Genomic DNA, 18,559 nt, shown 5'->3' on the forward strand with positions numbered 1-18,559 from the left:
GTTACACTTTCGGACCTTCACTGAGAAGAGGCCACCCATGTGAAGATCCAGAGGCATCTAGAGATGTTCCAGCTCCAGTTGGAATCCGCTTCATCTGATTCGAACATTTAAAGAGAAGATTCCAACTTCTTGTGGGCATCATTTGGTGTTTGAGGACAACACCCTCCTAATCAGTACACAATTATCTGACTGTAGAAAAGACATTATTTATAATATCACTGTCTGGTGTTTATAACAGTTTATAATCACACCCTCCAGTGTCACTCAAATGAGGATGAGGTTCACTTTGGAGTCTGGTTCCTCTCAAGGTTTCTTCCTCTTCCATCTAAGGGAGTTTTTCCTCACCACCGTCACCTCAGTCACCTCAGAATTGTTCATTAGGGATAAATACAAACACATTTAAATAGAAGTCTAATAATAATCTTAAACTATGTTATACTCTATATTTCTTATGTTCTGTAAAGCAACTTTGGGACAACGTCCATTGTTAAAAGTGCTATACAAATAAATTTAAATGAAATTGAACTGAATTGAATGGGGGGGGCACGGTGGCTTAGTGGTTAGCACGTTCGCCTCACACCTCCAGGGTCGGGGTTCGATTCCCGCCTCCACCTTGTGTAGGTGGAGTTTGCATGTTCTCCCCGTGCCTCGGGGGTTTCCTCCGGGTACTCCGGTTTCCTCCCCCGGTCCAAAGACATGCATGGTAGGTTGATTGGCATCTCTGGAAAATTGTCCATAGTGTGTGAGTGCATGAGTGAATGAGAGTGTGTGTGCGCCCTGCGATGGGTTGGCACTCCATCCAGGGTGTATCCTGCCTTGATGCCCGATGACGCCTGAGATAGGCACAGGCTCCCCGTGACCCGAGGTAGTTCGGATAAGCGGTAGAAGATGAATGAATGAATGAATGAATTGAATGGGGGGGCACGGTGGCTTAGTGGTTAGCACGTTCGCCTCACACCTCCAGGGTTGGGGGTTCGATTCCCGCCTCTGCCTTGTGTGTGTGGAGTTTGCATGTTCTCCCCGTGCCTCGGGGGTTTCCTCTGGGTACTCTGGTTTCCTCCCCCAGTCCAAAGACATGCATGGTAGGTTGATTGACATCTCTGGAAAATTGTCCGTAGTGTGTGATTGCGTGAGTGAATGAGAGTGTGTGTGTGTGTGTGCCCTGCGATGAGTTGGCACTCCGTCCAGGATGTATCCTGCCTTGATGCCTGATGACACCTGAGATAGGCACAGGCTCCCTGTGACCCGAGGTAGTTCGGATAAACGGTAGAAGATGAATGAATGAATGCTTTGCACAGGGACATTCTAATTCAGCCTCTAATTCTACTGTGGACAAAAACATTTGATTCAGTTCTATTCAAACTTTTGTTACAAGAAGCATCTTTGGGTGTGATGATCAGGGGTGCACATATTTTTGGATGTATGATGTATAATTAAAGAGAAACAGATGGTCAGATACAGCAAAATCCAATGGGTTTTCCCAGACCATCCTCACAGATATGAAACTCTAGTGTCCTTTATATTGTATCTATGAGTATTATATGTACATTAAAGCCTCTATCTGTCTGTCATCCCTTTATTTTTACTTCCATACTCCTTCATTCTTTATTCTGTTTTCTCATTTTTCTTCCTGTTTTCTTTCCTTTCCATGGTCTAATCTTCTGGAAGTTATTATTAATTTATAGTGTTTTTGCTCTTGTGGCAGTGTTTTTGCACAATTCTCTCTCTCTCTCTCTCTCTCTCTCTCTCTCTCTCTCTCTCTCTCTCTCTTTCTTTCTCTCTACCATTCAATATAAACAATGAAATATCAATTATTATTATTTTAGTATTATTTTATTATTATATTATTTTAGTATTAATCTATAAATCCGTTAAACACCTCATCATCCCTACTCAAGGTTCTTACCTAAACGCTTTCACACAGTATTTGACAGGAAGTCGTGTCATCCGAACTTCCTGCTGCTCACAGGAAATAAAAAAGACTTTAATACTTACTTCTTTATTTTTCAGTGCTATGATGATGCTGACTTGTCACAAAAGTACAACCTTCATACATAAATCATCGATGCTACTTTTTTTACTATTACCAAATATTGTTGTTTTTGTGTGTGTGACCCCAAATGTCCTACTTTTAAATGTTTAAAGTAAGAAATCATGCACTAAAAGCAACAATTAACTAGTTGTGCTGGTAAACAAGAAATAAACACTTCACAACATGCTGTTATTACAAACTCCTTTCTTACTTCCTCTTCCATCTAAGGGAGTTTTTCCTCACCACAGTCACCTCAGTCACCTCTGGCTTGTTCATTAGAGATAAATACAAACACATTTATATATAAGTCTAATATTAATTTTGAACTTTTTTGTCTAATATTCACCTGTGTGTAATTTAAAACTTTTTGTAAATTATTTCTTACAGTATGTTCTGTAAAGGGGGGGCACGGTGGCTTAGTGGTTAGCACGTTCGGCTCACACCTCCAGGGTCGGGGGTTCGATTCCCACCTCTGCCTTGTGTGTGTGGAGTTTGCATGTTCTCCCCGTGCCTCGGGGGTTTCCTCCGGGTACTCCGGTTTCCTCCCCCGGTCCAAAGACATGCATGGTAGGTTGATTGGCATCTCTGGAAAATTGTCCGTAGTGTGTGATTGCATGAGTGAATGAGAGTGTGTGTGTGTGCCCTGCGATGGGTTGGCACTCCGTCCAGGGTGTATCCTGCCTTGATGCCCGAGATGCCTGAGATGCCCGATGGCACAGGCTCCCCGTGACCCGAGGTAGTTCGGATAAGCGGTAGAAAATGAATGAATGAATGAATGTTCTGTAAAGCTGCTTTGAGGCAATGTATATTGCTATACAAATAAAAATTGAATTGAATCGAATTGAAGTTTTTTCTCCACACAGATGTTTGTATGTTCAGAGTAAAAGTTGATATCAAACCCATTTCTGCTCTCTGAGAAGCTCCGAGTGTTTGTTCACCTAAAAAGCAGCTCAGATTTCTCTTCAACACTAAAATTCAGTGTAAGATCATCAACAGAGGGAAAAACACACGTCTAAAACACGCTGAAAGAACAACAGAGTCCTGACTCACTTTAGATCAGACTCACAGACACGACATCAGACCCTTCATTACACTGAAAAATCTCTATTTCCATTTTTGACGGACAGAATGGACTGGAAAATAATAAACAAATAAACAAAAAAAATAAAAAAAGTTTTTGATCAGAGCACAGGGTCAGAAATGATACAGCACCGCTGGGTTAAGGGCCTTGCTCAAGGGCCCAACAGTTGCAGATTGGCAGTACTGTGGCTTGAACCCTGATCCTCTAATCAACAACCCAGAGCCTTAATCACTTAAACCAGCACTTCACTATTTATAATTATTAACTAAAATATTTCTACAGTATAACAGAACTAAGAAATTATATTTAACTGAATCATATTTAACATCTTATTTAACTTATTTAAGATGTCGGACGTCAGAATAAATAACATCTCTCGGTTGTTGTTTCTTGACTCGTCCTCTTTTGACTCTCCTCTCATTGAAATGTAAAACGCTGTAATTCACCTCCACAAAGTCACAGTCCTGTAGGAACGGATAGGAAATGATCACAATATTTAATCGTTAGAATTTTTGTGTCAATTTCTTATAATGTATTCATATTCACTATGTGCTTAATGTTGACCTGATTGAGCGTCTTGTCCGTCACAGAGCCGTGTTTTAGTCTCGCTGATGAGAAACAAATGCATTTTTATTAATTCATAGTTTCATAGATGTTCCACAGTATTTAATGTAAAAATATATACATGAAAAAAAAGGATAAATTGTGTAACATTAATAAGTGAGTAATGTAAATGTTGGGGAATTTCTGTAGCACAAAATGAAATAAAAGACTTCAGGTTGTGATGTTAGTGTAAAATAATATTTATAATAATGTCATCATTTTAATCTAGACATAATATGGATTTACCTTCGTTTCTTCCTTTACAGGTTATGAGAAAGATCAATGCTAAGATCACAACCACACACAGTCCCAAAGCTACACCGAGAAAGATCACGACAGGATCCACAGATCTCTCTGTCGCAAAAGAAACATCACGATATTACATATTGGTTCAGTGATTCCATCTATGCTAATTAAGCTTATTTCTTATATATACATAACTATGCCATACTCTAGTTTATGGATAAAACGTCATACTTCTTACCCATATCTATTTGTGTCTATCTATATCTATATCTGTATCTATAAACCTCAAATAATATACACAAATTGTTCACCAACCAAAGTTCTCCATCTGTACCGATGTCCCGTTCCCGAAGATGATCTTCCCACACAAGAGCACAGCGCAGTAGTAAGTTCCAGTATCACTGAGGCTGAGGATGTTCTTGGAGAAGTTGTACACACAGGTGTGTGTATAAGAGTCGCTCTCACACTGACGGCTGCTGTTGTGATGAGTGTAAATGATTTGAGGATGGGATTGTGGTGGAGCAGCTCTGAACCAGAGCACTTGGAGTTCTGCTGCTCTGCTCTCAGAGAGAACCGAGCACTGCAGAGTCACTGAGGCTCCTGCAGGAACCGAGTCCATCACGCCGCGCTGCCACACCGAGACACTCACATCTTCAGTACCTGTTCAGTGTGATTTAGACAGTATTAGGTTTTTCTTAGCTTGAATTAGTTTATAATTAGACTTTTTTATTAATTAAAAAAATGTGGAATATACAGGATAAAGAAGGATTTAAAATATTGATTTAAAAATAATGAATATTGATTTAAATAAATGCAAAACATAAAATAAAAAAATATTATCTCTGCAAACAAAACAAAACAAAACAAAGCAAAGCAAAGCAAAGCAAAGCAAAGCAAAGCAAAGCAAAACAAAACAAAACAAAACAAAACAAAACAAAACAAAAAACAAAACAAAATAAAACAAAGCAAAACAAAGCAAAACAAAACAAAAAACAAAACAAAACAAAACAAAACAAAACAAAACTGCTGAGAATGACACAGAATTTATTAGGTAAACTCAAATAGGTCTTAAAAACTTGTGCAACAATTAATTTCTTAGAGAACTTGTGCAACAATTAATTTCTTACCCTTTAATATGAATAAATTTGATGATAGCTCATCAGCAGTATCTAAAGCGTTCTTTAAAGAAATAAAGTTTAATATGTACTTTATAATTCTTACCTTTAACGGATAAAAACGTTCCATTTGCAAAGCTCGTAACAAATGTTATAAATCCACAGTAATAAATGGCTTCATCTGATGGTTCCACGTAAGCAATTGATAAACTGATCCCCGTTTGTTCTTTCTTAATGATGAATTTTTGTGCCTCGAACCCATCTTCGTAACTGGGTTCACCTTGAACTGTCACCATCACACGAGGCTTGTGTCCTACTTTTTGTTTGTACCAAATGATGGGATTTGTGATGACTTGCAGATGAACGCAGTACAGAGTCACGTTATCTCCAACATCAGCAGTGATCACTGGATTCGGCGCATCGTCGCTGGCTGTCTGTGTGGAATCTGCTGTTAAGAGTCAAAGAACAAAACATGTCACGAATAAATGCACAGAAATGTATATTAAGATTGTGACAAGCATCTCAATATAGAGTATGTACTTTAGCTAAATCTGATGATTAATCTGATGCATGGAAGGTATGTGTCAGTAATTCAGAACAGATTCAGAAAAACATTATGATTAGAGAGAATGAAAAGCATCGAACGTACCAAAAAGCATCACAGTTATCCACATCAGCATCATCGTCTTCGCTCTGAGGGCTGAAGCATGTCTGCTCTTGTTAAACTGTCAGATGAACAAACTGAGCTCATGTCACTTTGTGGCAAAGATGAAACTCTGACATCACGTACAACATCCTCCCTCCTTACAGCATGTCTGAAAAGATGACCTAAAAAAAAAGACAAAATGATATACATCTTTTTGATTTTTTTTTTTTTTTACAGCAGATTATTGAGCTAATTATTATCCGATGTTTAATCACTTTATAATTTTGAAATTGTTACTAATATTAAAGCAAATTAGCAAATCTGTTTTTTTTCCAGTTTAATCAATAATTCTAATAATAATTCAAAACTTTTACCTAAACTGGTTAGATGATAAATCAACAATTATCTTCTTTATACAATTTATTAAATAAAGAATGTAAATAAAATGAATATTTTGTGTGATATCAACTGTTTTATACTTTTAAAAACTTTTTGTTAGAGAAAAAGTAAATATTAGAGTTAGATTTTTGTATTAAGAAATGTACTTTTTATTTTTATTAAGACTTTAATTAGAGTGCACATATAAATGCACAACAATATCTAAAGTAAAAAAGTACCTAATTAATTACAATTAATGAAATCCATTGAATTAAATTAAATCGATTAAATTATTCATTTAAACAATGAATCTTAATTCATTTATTAAAACGATTTGAATATGCATGTTTTATTATTAATCGGTGAATCGTAATACAGAGTTTCTCGTAAGTTAGAGATCGAGAAGTTGTCAAGAAATCAAATTTTCACCCAGAGGTTTCATTATTTTGTAAGAAATTGTTACCATAATAATAATAATAATAATAATAATAATAATAATAATAATAATAATAATAATAATCATAATAATCATAATAATCATAATAATCATAATAATAATAATAATATTGGTTGATTTTTAAGGTTAAGGTTGATTTTTCTCCATAACAACCAGCACCAGCACTCACACCAACTCTCATGATAACTTAAAATCCCATAATAAATGTATTCAGTTCTTTGTAGTTATATTTAAACTCCACTCTCCTTTATCCAGACTGTTGAGGATTTGTGTACAAGAAAATTACTGAGATCAGTCTCTGATATTCAGATGTTAAGGAGACTCCAGTTCCAGTTCATCCCAAAGGTGTTCAGTAGGGTTGAGTCTGAGCAAGAGTCGGGGCTCTGTACAGGACACTCGAGTTCTTTCACTCTTAACCTTTACCTCCACACCATGTCTTCATGGAGCTCTGTGCTTTGTGCACAGGGACTTTGTCATGCTGGAACATTGTTTGAGCCTCTTTAAAGGAAAATGTAACGTCAAATTTGGTCATGAAGGTCAGGCGTCCACATATACTGTACCTTTGGTAGTGTATTAATGTAGTGTATGATCTCGAGGTCAATGTGAAGCCCATAAACTTCTGCACCTATTAAAGTCCTACAGTTTCCATCCTGACATGGAGAAGCTTTTCTGTTAGAATTGCTACCTATTTGCACTTCTTCTTTTTTATTTTTGTTTTATTTAATATTAATTAATGTTAATATTCCCCATAAAATCTACCGCTTCCTATACTGAGTCTCTCTCCTTCACCTAAAGTACAATGATAGTCATATTAAACAGAATAGTAGACTTTATTTTGTCTTTTCTGCATTACAGCACAGTGAAATTGTCTTTCTTCACATATCCCAGCTTTGGAGGTTGGGGACAGAGCACAGGGTCAGCCATGATACAGCACCACTTAAGCAGAGAGGGTTAAGGGCCTTGTTCAAGGGCCCAACTGTGGCAGCTTGTCAGTATTAGGGTTTGAACCCTGATCTTCTAATCAACAACCCAGAGCCTTAATCACTTGAGCCACCACTTCCCTGTTTATGTCGGTAACTGATCTACAGTTTTCACGTGATAGTCCAACAGAAGATAAGGCCCATGAAGAAGCACAATATGGTTATCGAATGATGGTTATAGATGGTTATAGATTGTCAATTAGGGAAGATACTAAAGATAATAAACAACTTCAGGCATTTAGATTTAAAATGTTCCAAAGATTAAAGTATTTGGAATATTTCTGGATTATAAGAACATGAGAATATATTTAGAGCTTCAATATTTCCAGGGATTTGACAGACTTGTGTTCAGAACTAAAGCCCATTAATTAAAGTCTCACGTCAATGTGATTGGGTGTCATGATTCAGCCCGGACTTTTGGCCATGTGCTGTTGTTGTTGTCACGTGTCTGCCCCGCCTTCGTCTGCTCCTCCCTGTTTCTTCACCTGTTCCTAATGTTGTCATTGTCTTAATTGTATTTAGGTTAGCCGCGTTGCTGAATGCAGCGCGGATCATTAGTTGCGTGTACCCCTTGTCATGTTTAGTCTCTGTTAAATGTCGTCAGTTGTATTGTTTCATTTATCGTCATTTTTGTCTATGTCTTCTTTATTTATTAAACCCCTTTCATTTGAAGCTATCCTGCGTACGGGTCTGTCTCCTTCCATCCCTGTCGTGACATTTGGTTAAAGTTGCTATATATAATACAGACTGGAAACATCTCCGTTTGCTGAAAAGATCCTACAGGCTGATCAGACTACTGAGTGGAGATCAGCAGGACATTTGACACTTCAGTTAAACGGCATTGAAGCAAGAGGACAGACACAGAGCGACTCATGAGTTATTCTCCACACTTTTCCAGGACTAGCTGTTGATTTTCCACTTGTACGGACACTCACACATACATACATCAGAAACACCTCCATCTGATCAGTAACAGCATTCAGAGCCAAAAATGTAGTTATAGACTATAGACTTTTTATTCTGTGGTTTTAGGACAGGGAGAAAATGATCATTATTTATCTGTAGCTACAGTGTTAAGTGCAGAATTCTTGTAAACTCCATTCATTTATATTTATATTTATATTTATATTTATATTTATATTTATATTTATATTTATATAATCCTAATAAGTAAACATACATTTCGGATTTATAAAAAACTATTTCCTTATTGCAGTGTGAATGTGGGTGGAGTTTAATTCAGTCCATAATGTGACTCCTCCTTCAACACTGTGACACTAACCAATCACATTCTCTCTCTCTCTCTCTCTCTCTCTCTCTCTCTCTCTCTCTCTCTCTCTCTCTCTCTCTCTCTCTCTCTCTCTCTCTCTCTCTCTCTCTCTCCCTCCTTCTCTCTCTCTCCCTACTCCTATCTAAGCCACACCATAATTTCAAAACTGAAATAATTAAATGATCTGTCATAATGTGTGTGTGTCTGTGTTTGTTTGTGTGTGTGTGTGTGTGTGTGTGTGTGTGTGTGTGTGTGTGTGTGTGTGCATGCACGCATGTGCGTGTGTGTGTGTGTGTTACGGTGTGTTTAGTGGTTTTGTCTTTTTTTGTCTCTTCGCCCCTTCACACACTGCAGCTCTGAGTGTTTCATCTCTGCAGGCCGCTCTGACCGCCGAGTCGCTTTTCTCACAAACACCATCAGTTTCTCATCTCTCAAACTTTCCACAGGATGTGTGGCTATTCTTGTTTGTCTCAGACCACACTCATGTTGTTTTTTTCTTGATCACACATCATACTAAATTAGAAACATCTCCAGACTTCAAATAGATGTGTGATATTCTAACTGCTCTCATTTAAAACACTTTAATCTGCTGTAACACACAACTGCAGGTTCACACATTCTGTATGCTGTCAGATACCTCACACAAACAACACATTGCCGTTGAATTCTGGATTCTGGTTGGCCAAAACATCTTGATTAATTTACTATAACACTCTCTCTGACTTTAACATAGCTAAAAATTACACTCTAATATGTTAATATTCCTATGGCGACAATTTATACAGGAATTTTACGTTTAATTTAAAATATACTAAAGTTTTCTGTTAGAAAGAGTTTATTTAGAACTTATTAAGAAATGTTACTTTATGAAGGTGACAGTTATTTATGATGCTGATTTACATTTAAATCTTTTGTTTATACACCTAAAGTGGGTCTGTGTGTGTTATTCTTCTACATTATTCTTGTTTTTTTTTTTATTTAATTAAGATTATCTATTTTATTTGTTAGTTTGCTCTTCAGTATGAAGTATCTCTCTGCTCGGGTAAACAGAAAGGTACAGTGAGCTGAAACCACAATGAAATGTTCCATAACAGGGTGCGTGTGTGTATGTGTGTCAACTGTGTGTGTGTGTGTTTGTGTGTGTGTGTCAACTGTGTGTGTGTGTGTGTCAACTGTGTGTGTCTGTGGGTGTGTGTCAACCTTGTGTGTGTGTCAACTGTGTGTGTGTGTGTGAACTCTGTGTGTGTGTGTGTCAACTGTGTGTGTGTGTCAACTGTGTGTGTGTGTCAACTGTGTGTGTGTGTGTGTGTGTTTGTGTGTCAACAGTGTGTGTGTGTCAACTGTGTGTGTGTGTGTCAACTGTGTGTGTCAACTCTGTGTGTGTGTGTGTGTGTGAACTGTGTGTGTCTGTGTGTGTGTGTGTGTGTGTGTGTGTGTGTGTCTGCTCAGGAGCAGTGAAGCTGAACCCTGAAGCTACTTATGAGGCTGAGAGGTGTGAAAAAATGTGCAAAAAGGGAGAAAGATAAAAGGATTTGTGTGCTCATCCTGCTCAGGCCTTCTGAACAGAAAAAAGTACATAGATATATTTACAGTATATCTACATGTCAGTGCATTTCATGGCATATACACTGAAAAGGAAATGCAAATCTCAAAAAAATTTCCAGACTTTTTTATTTAATTTCAACCCAATTTGACCTCCTCCCAGTTCTCGCCCACCAGCCAGCAGCCATGATCTTAAATATATAAAGTTTTTAATAAAAAAATTACTGATTATTCCCAACATGTCTGTCCATGTTTAAGTGAGAAATCAGGTGCTGAGAGTCATCACACTCGTCCACGTGTCAGAACGAGATCCAGCATCAGCTCGACCCAACCTCCACTGAACATCCTGAGAAGGAGCTGGTGGGCGAAGCTGGTGGGCGAAGCTGGTGGGCGGAGCTGGTGGGCGGAGCTGGTGGGCGGAGCTGATACTCAGGCGAAGTTGCTGAGTCACACTAGAGTACAAAGATGATTTGTCATTCATCCTGATCTCATCTAAGATCTGCACAAGCGATAAAAAGAACCGGTCTTGTTGTGACTTAAAGCCACTTAAAGTGCCGCCCTGTAACCACAGACCAAACCCGTAGAACCCAAAATAATCCCCTAATTTCTCCCTTCAGAAACATCTCCATCTGATCAGTAACAGCATTCAGAGCCAAAACTGTAGAGTTATAGATTAAAGACTTTTAATTTGGTGGTTTTAGGACAGGGAGAAAATGATAATTATTTATCTATATATATATCTATAATCTATATTTATCTATATCCAAAACTGCATAACCAAATAAAATAAACATAAATGATTTAATTTCCTCTTTGCAGGACGTCAGTGTGTCAGGCTTTAACTCCTACTTCAAAACTGTGACTCTAACCAATCACATTCTCTCTCTCTCTCTCTCTCTCTCTCTCTCTCTCTCTCTCTCTCTCTCTCTCTCTGTCTAACTCTCTCTGTCTCTCTCTGTCTCTCTCTCTCTCTCTTTCTCTGTGTCTCTCTATCTGTCTGTCTCGCTCTCTGTCTCTCTCTCTCTGTCTTCATCTCTCTATCTGTCTCTCTCTTTCTCTGTGTCTCTTTCTATCTGCCACTTTCTGTCTCTTTCTGTCTGCCTGGCTCTCTCTCTCTCTCTCTCTCTCTCTCTCTCTCTCTCTCTCTCTCTCTCTCTCTCTCTCTCTTTCTCTGTGTCTCTCTATCTGTCTGTCTCTCTCTCTCTCTGTCTTCATCTCTCTATCTGTCTCTCTCTCTTTCTCTGTGTCTCTTTCTATTTGTCTGCCTGTCTCTCTCTCTCTCTCTCTCTCTCTCTCTCTCTCTCTCTCTCTCTCTCTCTCTCTCTCTCTCTCTCTCACTCTCTGCCTATCTTTCTACTTCACACTCCTCAAGTCTCACATATTTTAACCTTTAGTCATCCTCAGGTCAGAGTTTTTCTTTATGAATCCTGTCACATCTTTGGATCCATCTATTGACAGAGAATTTGTTTTCTGTAGCTTGTTAATTGTTAAAGTGAACCTGCACTCTGAGCACTCAGTAGTTTGGGACACGGCCTTTAGACTAATTATTCGGATTTAGAGCGTTACTTCTGAATTTTTGCTTTTTATTTTTTCACTTAATTTAATCATAAATCAAAATTTTAAAGATAATCTTTGTGACATCCGAGAAACTGTGTTTTGTGTATTAGTTCAAGAATAATAAAATACAGTGTTGTGCTACACACTGTTTATAGTGAAGCTGGGGGAACAGGTGCATGTGTCAGAGAGAAAGTCTGCGATTCCACAATGAGGAGTGAAAGTTTTTCGCTGTCCGTGGTGCTGAAACTTGTGTGATGAAGCAGTGCACATTGGTTACAAGGGCAACATTATACAACACAATACAATACAATACAATACAATATTAATAGTTTGTATGAACCATTGGTAATTTTGAAATATTTATGTTTTTAATCTGCCTGTATATACAGGTCTATACAGGTTAAGGTTTCTTTAAAAAGAAGATCATTCACTTAACTCACTAACATTATATCTAAATATCTGCATATAATATGAGGCTGTGGGTCATCTTAAGTAGCAAAATTTCAAGTACTATGGAGCTGCACAGAGGATAGATACAGGATAGATACAGGTTATATAGAGAATAGATACAGGATAGATACAGGATAGATACAGGATAGATAGAGTATAGATACATGATTGATACAGGATAGATACAAAATAGATACAGGATAGATAGAGTATAGATACAGGATAGATAGAGAATAGATACAGGATAGATAGAGTGATAGATAAAGAATAGATACAGGATAGATAGAGAATAGATACAGGATAGATACAGGATAGATACAGGTTATATAGAGAATAGATACAGGATAGATACAGGATTGATGCATGGTAAATACAGGATAGATACAGAATAGATACAGCATTTAATGATAAAATAAATAAATAGTGGTATCGAGTCTGTGGTGTTTTATTTTTCCTTTCATTTTTTACCCAAAATCTAAAAACAGTTGCATAAAATTAACAAGTAACAAGGCACAGAAAACAAATATTAGGTCACTAGATGGAGCCAGTAGTGTGTAATGGGACTTATAGAGGAAAAGGGTTAGAGTGTGAGAAGTGAAGAGTTCGAGTAGAGGAAGAAGAAGAAGAAGAAGAAGAAGAAGAAGAAGAAGAAGAAGAAGAAGAAGAAGAAGAAGAAGAAGAAGAACGAAAACAAGAAGAATGCACTGATAAAAGTCCCTCAGAAATGATAACAGGACTGCAAAAAAAAAGTCATATTAAGACCCTTTCAAGTCCACCACAAGTCCATTTAACGCCATGAGAAACTGTATTTTCAGTCATTTAATACAAGACAATATTTTTGCTCTGTACATAAAGATAAACATTAATAACAAGATGCTAAGCTTAAAATGAGAAAAATAAAGCTTAATACAGCAGACAGTGATGAAGTAGAGTTCCTGTTACCACCCAAAGGTTGACAGAGACTTAACCCTCTTACACCACAACAAACATCCAATCAGCTCATTTCCCCTACAAATCCTTTTTAAAAACATAAATAAAGAAGAGATGGAGGTTAAAAAGTCAAGTGCTCCAGTGAAGACGTGGCTCCTGTAGATGTTTGATGAGATAAATGAAGTATGAGCTTTGTGCCCTGTGGTTTATAATCTGGTGGATTATACAAAGCTCCGCCCACAAACCACTAATCCGGAAGCTGCAGTGTATGAAAAATTTCAGCACTTACACAAAAGCAGACACAAATACGTCAGCAGTGTATTTAATATTCTAACACTGAGTACAAAGCACTGCGCCCGATAATGATGATGATGAGGATGATGATGATGATGATGTCTTGTAATGTTTTTTCATTTTTAAATTTTATTCAAAAACAATGGAGAATGCAATCTATTTTTTGCTGCATGACTTTTCACATTTCTCGACTTCATAAGAAGCTTCAGTATTAAACATCACAGCTCTTCAGCACACACACACACACACACACACACACACACACACACACAGGTCTGACCTAAAAGTTAAAGCTGAGAGTGTTGTGGAAAATTTCATTGTGGTTTTAGCTCGCTGTACCTTCCTGTTTACCAGAGCAAACAGATTTATACTGCAGAGCGAACCGAAAAAATAAAACAAATCCTATATTTTTGCTGCCACTTGCCTGTAACTACAATAAATAAAATAAAATTTGTATCTCTAAACTCTGTAAATGCTGAATGAAAAATCTTAACAAAAAACCTATGTATTATGTATATATATCATATATAAGCTATCATAATGAGTTCATTAATATAATATAATATAATATAATATAATATAATATAATATTCATTCATTCATTCATTCATTCATCTTCTACCGCTTATCCGAACTACCTCGGGTCACGGGGAGCCTGTGCCTAATATACAGGGAGTGCAGAATTATTAGGGAAGTTGTATTTTTGAGGATTAATTTTATTATTGAACAACAACCATGTTCTCAATGAACCCAAAAAACTCATTAATAGCAAAGCTGAATATTTTTGGAAGTAGTTTTTAGTTTGTTTGTAGTTTTAGCTATTTTAGGAGGATATCTGTGTGTGCAGGTGACTATTACTGTGCATAATTATTAGGCAACTTAACAAAAAACAAATATATACCCATTTCAATTATTTATTTTCACCAGTGAAACCAATATTACATCTCAACATTCACTAATATACATTTCTGACATTCAAAAACAAAACAAAAACAAATCAGTGACCAATATAGCCACCTTTCTTTGCAAGGACACTCAAAAGCCTGCCATCCATGGATTCTGTCAGTGTTTTGATCTGTTCACCGTCAACATTGCGTGCAGCAGCAACCACAGCCTCCCAGACACTCTTCAGAGAGGTGTACTGTTTTCCCTCCTTGTAAATCTCACATTTGATGATGGACCACAGGTTCTCTATGGGGTTCAGATCAGGTGAACAAGGAGGCCATGTCATTAGTTTTTCTTCTTTTAGACCCTTTCTTGCCAGCCACGCTGTGGAGTACTTGGACGCGTGTGATGGAGCATTGTCCTGCATGAAAATCATGTTTTTCTTGAAGGATGCAGACTTCTTCCTGTACCACTGCTTGAAGAAGGTGTCTTCCAGAAACTGGCAGTAGGACTGGGAGTTGAGCTTGACCCCATCCTCAACCCGAAAAGGCCCCACAAGCTCATCTTTGATGATACCAGCCCAAACCAGTACTCCACCTCCACCTTGCTGGCGTCTCAGTCGGACTGGAGCTCTCTGCCCTTTACCGATCCAGCCACGAGCCCATCCATCTGGCCCATCAAGACTCACTCTCATTTCATCAGTCCATAAAACCTTAGAAAAATCAGTCTTCAGATATTTCTTGGCCCAGTCTTGACGTTTCAGCTTGTGTGTCTTGTTCAGTGGTGGTCGTTTTTCAGCCTTTCTTACCTTGGCCATGTCTCTGAGTATTGCACACCTTGTGCTTTTGGGCACTCCAGTGATGTTGCAGCTCTGAAATATGGCAAAACTGGTGGCAAGTGGCATCTTGGCAGCTGCACGCTTGACTTTTCTCAGTTCATGGGCAGTTATTTTGCGCCTTGGTTTTTCCACACGCTTCTTGCGACCCTGTTGACTATTTTGAATGAAACGCTTGATTGTTCGATGATCACGCTTCAGAAGCTTGGCAATTTTAAGAGTGCTGCATCCCTCTGCAAGATATCTCACTATTTTTGACTTTTCGGAGCCTGTCAAGTCCTTCTTTTGACCCATTTTGCCAAAGGAAAGGAAGTTGCCTAATAATTATGCACACCTGATATAGGGTGTAGATGTCATTAGACCACACCCCTTCTCATTACAGAGATGCACATCACCTAATATGCTTAATTGGTTGTAGGCTTTCGAGCCTATACAGCTTGGAGTAAGACAACATGCATAAAGAGGATGATGTGGTCAAAATACTCATTTGCCTAATAATTCTGCACTCCCTGTAATATAATATAATATAATGTAATATAATATAATATAATATAATATAATATAATATAATATAATATTAACCTGCAATTTGAGCTATGGTATAAATGTACAGTGTGTAAATGGAGCCAGCATGAGCTTCTACATATCTACATCATGTGTACATCAAATTCATAATTGCACTTGAAAAGGAAAGAAAAAAACAACATGAGTGTGGTCTGAGACAAACAAGAATAGCCACACATCCTGTGGAAAGTTTGAGAGATGAGAAACTGATGGTGTTTGTGTGAAAAGCGACTCGGCGGTCAGAGCGGCCTGCAGAGATGAAACACTCAGAGCTGCAGTGTGTGAAGGGGCGAAGAGAGAAAAAGAGATACAAAACCACTAAACACACCTTAACACACACACACACACAGACATGCATGCACACACACAAACACACACACGCATGCACACACACACACACATACACACGCACAAAGACACACACACACCTTAACACACACACAGACATGCACGCACACACACACACACACACAAACACACACACGCATGCACACACACTCACACAAACGCACAAAGACGCACACATACACACATATACTCACACACATTATGACAGATCATTTCATTATTTCAGTTTTGAAATTATGGTGTGGCCTAGATGGGAGTGAGAGAGAGAGAGAGAGAGAGAGAGAGAGAGAGAGAGAGAGAGAGAGAGAGAGAGAGAGAGAGAGAGAGAGAGAGAGAATGTGATTGGTTAGGGTCACACAGTGGTGAAGGAGGAGCTGCTTTAAGGCCTGAATTAAACTCCACCCACATCCACACTGACATCTTCTATGATCATGCTTCAGAAAAGGCACAAGATATGAGAGAGAGAGAGAGAGAGAGAGAGAGAGAGAGAGAGAGAGAGAGAGAGAGAGAGAGAGAGAGAATGTGATTGGTTAGGGTGGTGAAGGAGGAGCTGAATTAAGGCCTGAATTAAACTCCACCCACATCCACACTGATATCTTCTATGATCATGATTCAGAAAAGGCACCAGATATGAGAGAGAGAGAGAGAGAGAGAGAGAGAGAGAGAGAGAGAGAGAGAGAGAGAGAGAGAATGTGATTGGTTAGGGTCACACAGTGGTGAAGGAGGAGCTGCTTTAAGGCCTGAATTAATCTCCACCCACATCCACACTGACATCTTCTATGATCATGATTCAGAAAAGGCACAAGATACGAGAGAGAGAGAGAGAGAGAGAGAGAGAGAGAGAGAGAGAGAGAGAGAGAGAGAGAGAGAGAGAATGTGATTGGTTAGGGTGGTGTAGGAGGAGCTGAATTAAGGTCTGAATTAAACTCCACCCTCACCCACACAGACATCTTGTTCATGAACATAATTTAGACAAAGAGCCATTAGATAGTTCTCAGTCTTTAGATGAAGTTTATATGGATTTGTAGTTTAAGGGATTTTTAATTATTTATTATAATATCAATGGCTCCTTATTTTGCTCCATATGTACACTATAATAGCCATTAGTCCAAGTGTGTGGAGACCCCTGACTATCACACCCATCTGTGGTTCTTCTCCAAACTGCTTGTACACCATTGTATGGAAATATCTTTATATGCAGCAGCTTTACAGTTTCGCTTCAAACACTGTTCCAGCATGACAAAGCCACTGAGCTCCATGAAGACATGGTGTCAAGGTTAAGGTTGGACTGGAAGAACTCGAGTGTCCTGCACAGAGCCCTGACTCTGACTCATCCACACTGAGCAGCTTTGGGATGAACTGTAACTAGAGTCTCCTCAACATCCCGATATCAGAGTCTGATCTCATTAATGCCCTTGTGAATGAATGAATGATCACAAAACCCTCCGGTCAAGCTCCAACCTCTAGTGGAAAGCTTCCCAGAAATGTGGAGATGTTCAACAGTTACATGTATGTGATGATCAGGAACTCACTAATTTATTGATGGCATGATGCTATGAGTAGGATCTTGGTGGGTACAGAAGCTTATGGGCCTCCAGGAAGTCCAGCAAATTGTACCTGCAAATGAAAATACAAGAGAAACACTGTGTACATTTACTTTTTTATAGAGCTTAAGCTTGAGATAAAAAAGATCTCAGAACATTTCCACCAACAAATGAAATATTTAAATTTACAAAAACACATAAAAAACATATAAAGAACAAATATAACACAATAATTTCAAGAACTTTAAAATAATAATAATAATAATAATAATAATAATAAATAAATAAAAAAATAAATAAATAAATAAATAAATAAATAAATAATAAAAATAAAAATAAATAAATAAAAAAATAATATTTATGTTATGGACCATGAACTGGAGATCAGTTACTTGCTCTAATCTTTGAAATTCTACATTAATGAGTCAGTTTACTTAGTAAAGAAATTTACTACAGAAGCAGGTCTTACTTTTAATTTTTATCTCCTGCTTGACATTCTGTTTGTCAAATCTGGTAAAAATTTAATTTTTATGTAAAAACAAGAAGAATATAAACAACTTAATCATGATTCATTCATTCATTTTCTACCGCTTATCCAAACTATTCTCAGGTCACGGGGAGCCTGTAGCCTGTGCCTATCTCAGGCGTCATCGGGCATCAAGGCAGGCTACACCCTGGACGGAGTGCCAACCCATCACAGGGCACACACACACACACACACACACACACACACTCATTCACTCACGCAATCACACACTACGGACAATTTTACCAGAGATGCCAATCAACCTACCATGCATGT

General features: G+C 38.0%; 1 protein-coding gene across 2 annotated transcripts; it reads right to left on the bottom strand.

Moving 5' to 3' along the window:
* Window positions 1–2,010: 2,010 nt before the first annotated feature.
* LOC132855933 (uncharacterized) lies at window positions 2,011–5,783 on the bottom strand. 2 transcript variants are annotated; one of them, XM_060885224.1, is made up of 6 exons: window positions 5,727–5,783; window positions 5,184–5,522; window positions 4,278–4,622; window positions 3,963–4,070; window positions 3,678–3,721; window positions 2,011–3,577 (listed from the first exon to the last, which is right to left on the bottom strand). In XM_060885224.1, the coding sequence occupies exons 1-6, from the start codon at window positions 5,758–5,760 to the stop codon at window positions 3,452–3,454; spliced, it is 996 nt and encodes a 331-aa protein (XP_060741207.1). In that variant the 5' UTR covers window positions 5,761–5,783; the 3' UTR covers window positions 2,011–3,451. The 2 variants fall into 2 exon arrangements, with proteins under 2 accessions (XP_060741207.1, XP_060741205.1); XM_060885222.1 differs by having other exon boundaries at window positions 5,184–5,525.
* Window positions 5,784–18,559: the final 12,776 nt, after the last annotated feature.

Source organism: Tachysurus vachellii, chromosome 13 (assembly GCF_030014155.1).
Source record: "Tachysurus vachellii isolate PV-2020 chromosome 13, HZAU_Pvac_v1, whole genome shotgun sequence".
NCBI lineage: Eukaryota > Metazoa > Chordata > Actinopteri > Siluriformes > Bagridae > Tachysurus > Tachysurus vachellii.

Bases quoted from the DNA above. Each gene is read 5' to 3' on its own strand.
- LOC132855933 (XM_060885222.1), bottom strand. From the start codon at position 5,760: ATGATGCTGATGTGGATAACTGTGATGCTTTTTG. The intron at 4,623-5,183 runs GTAAGAATTATA...CACACTGAACAG, and splicing joins AACGTTTTTATCCGTTAAAG to GTACTGAAGATGTGAGTGTC. The intron at 3,578-3,677 runs GTCAACATTAAG...CCGTTCCTACAG, and splicing joins CGGACAAGACGCTCAATCAG to GACTGTGACTTTGTGGAGGT.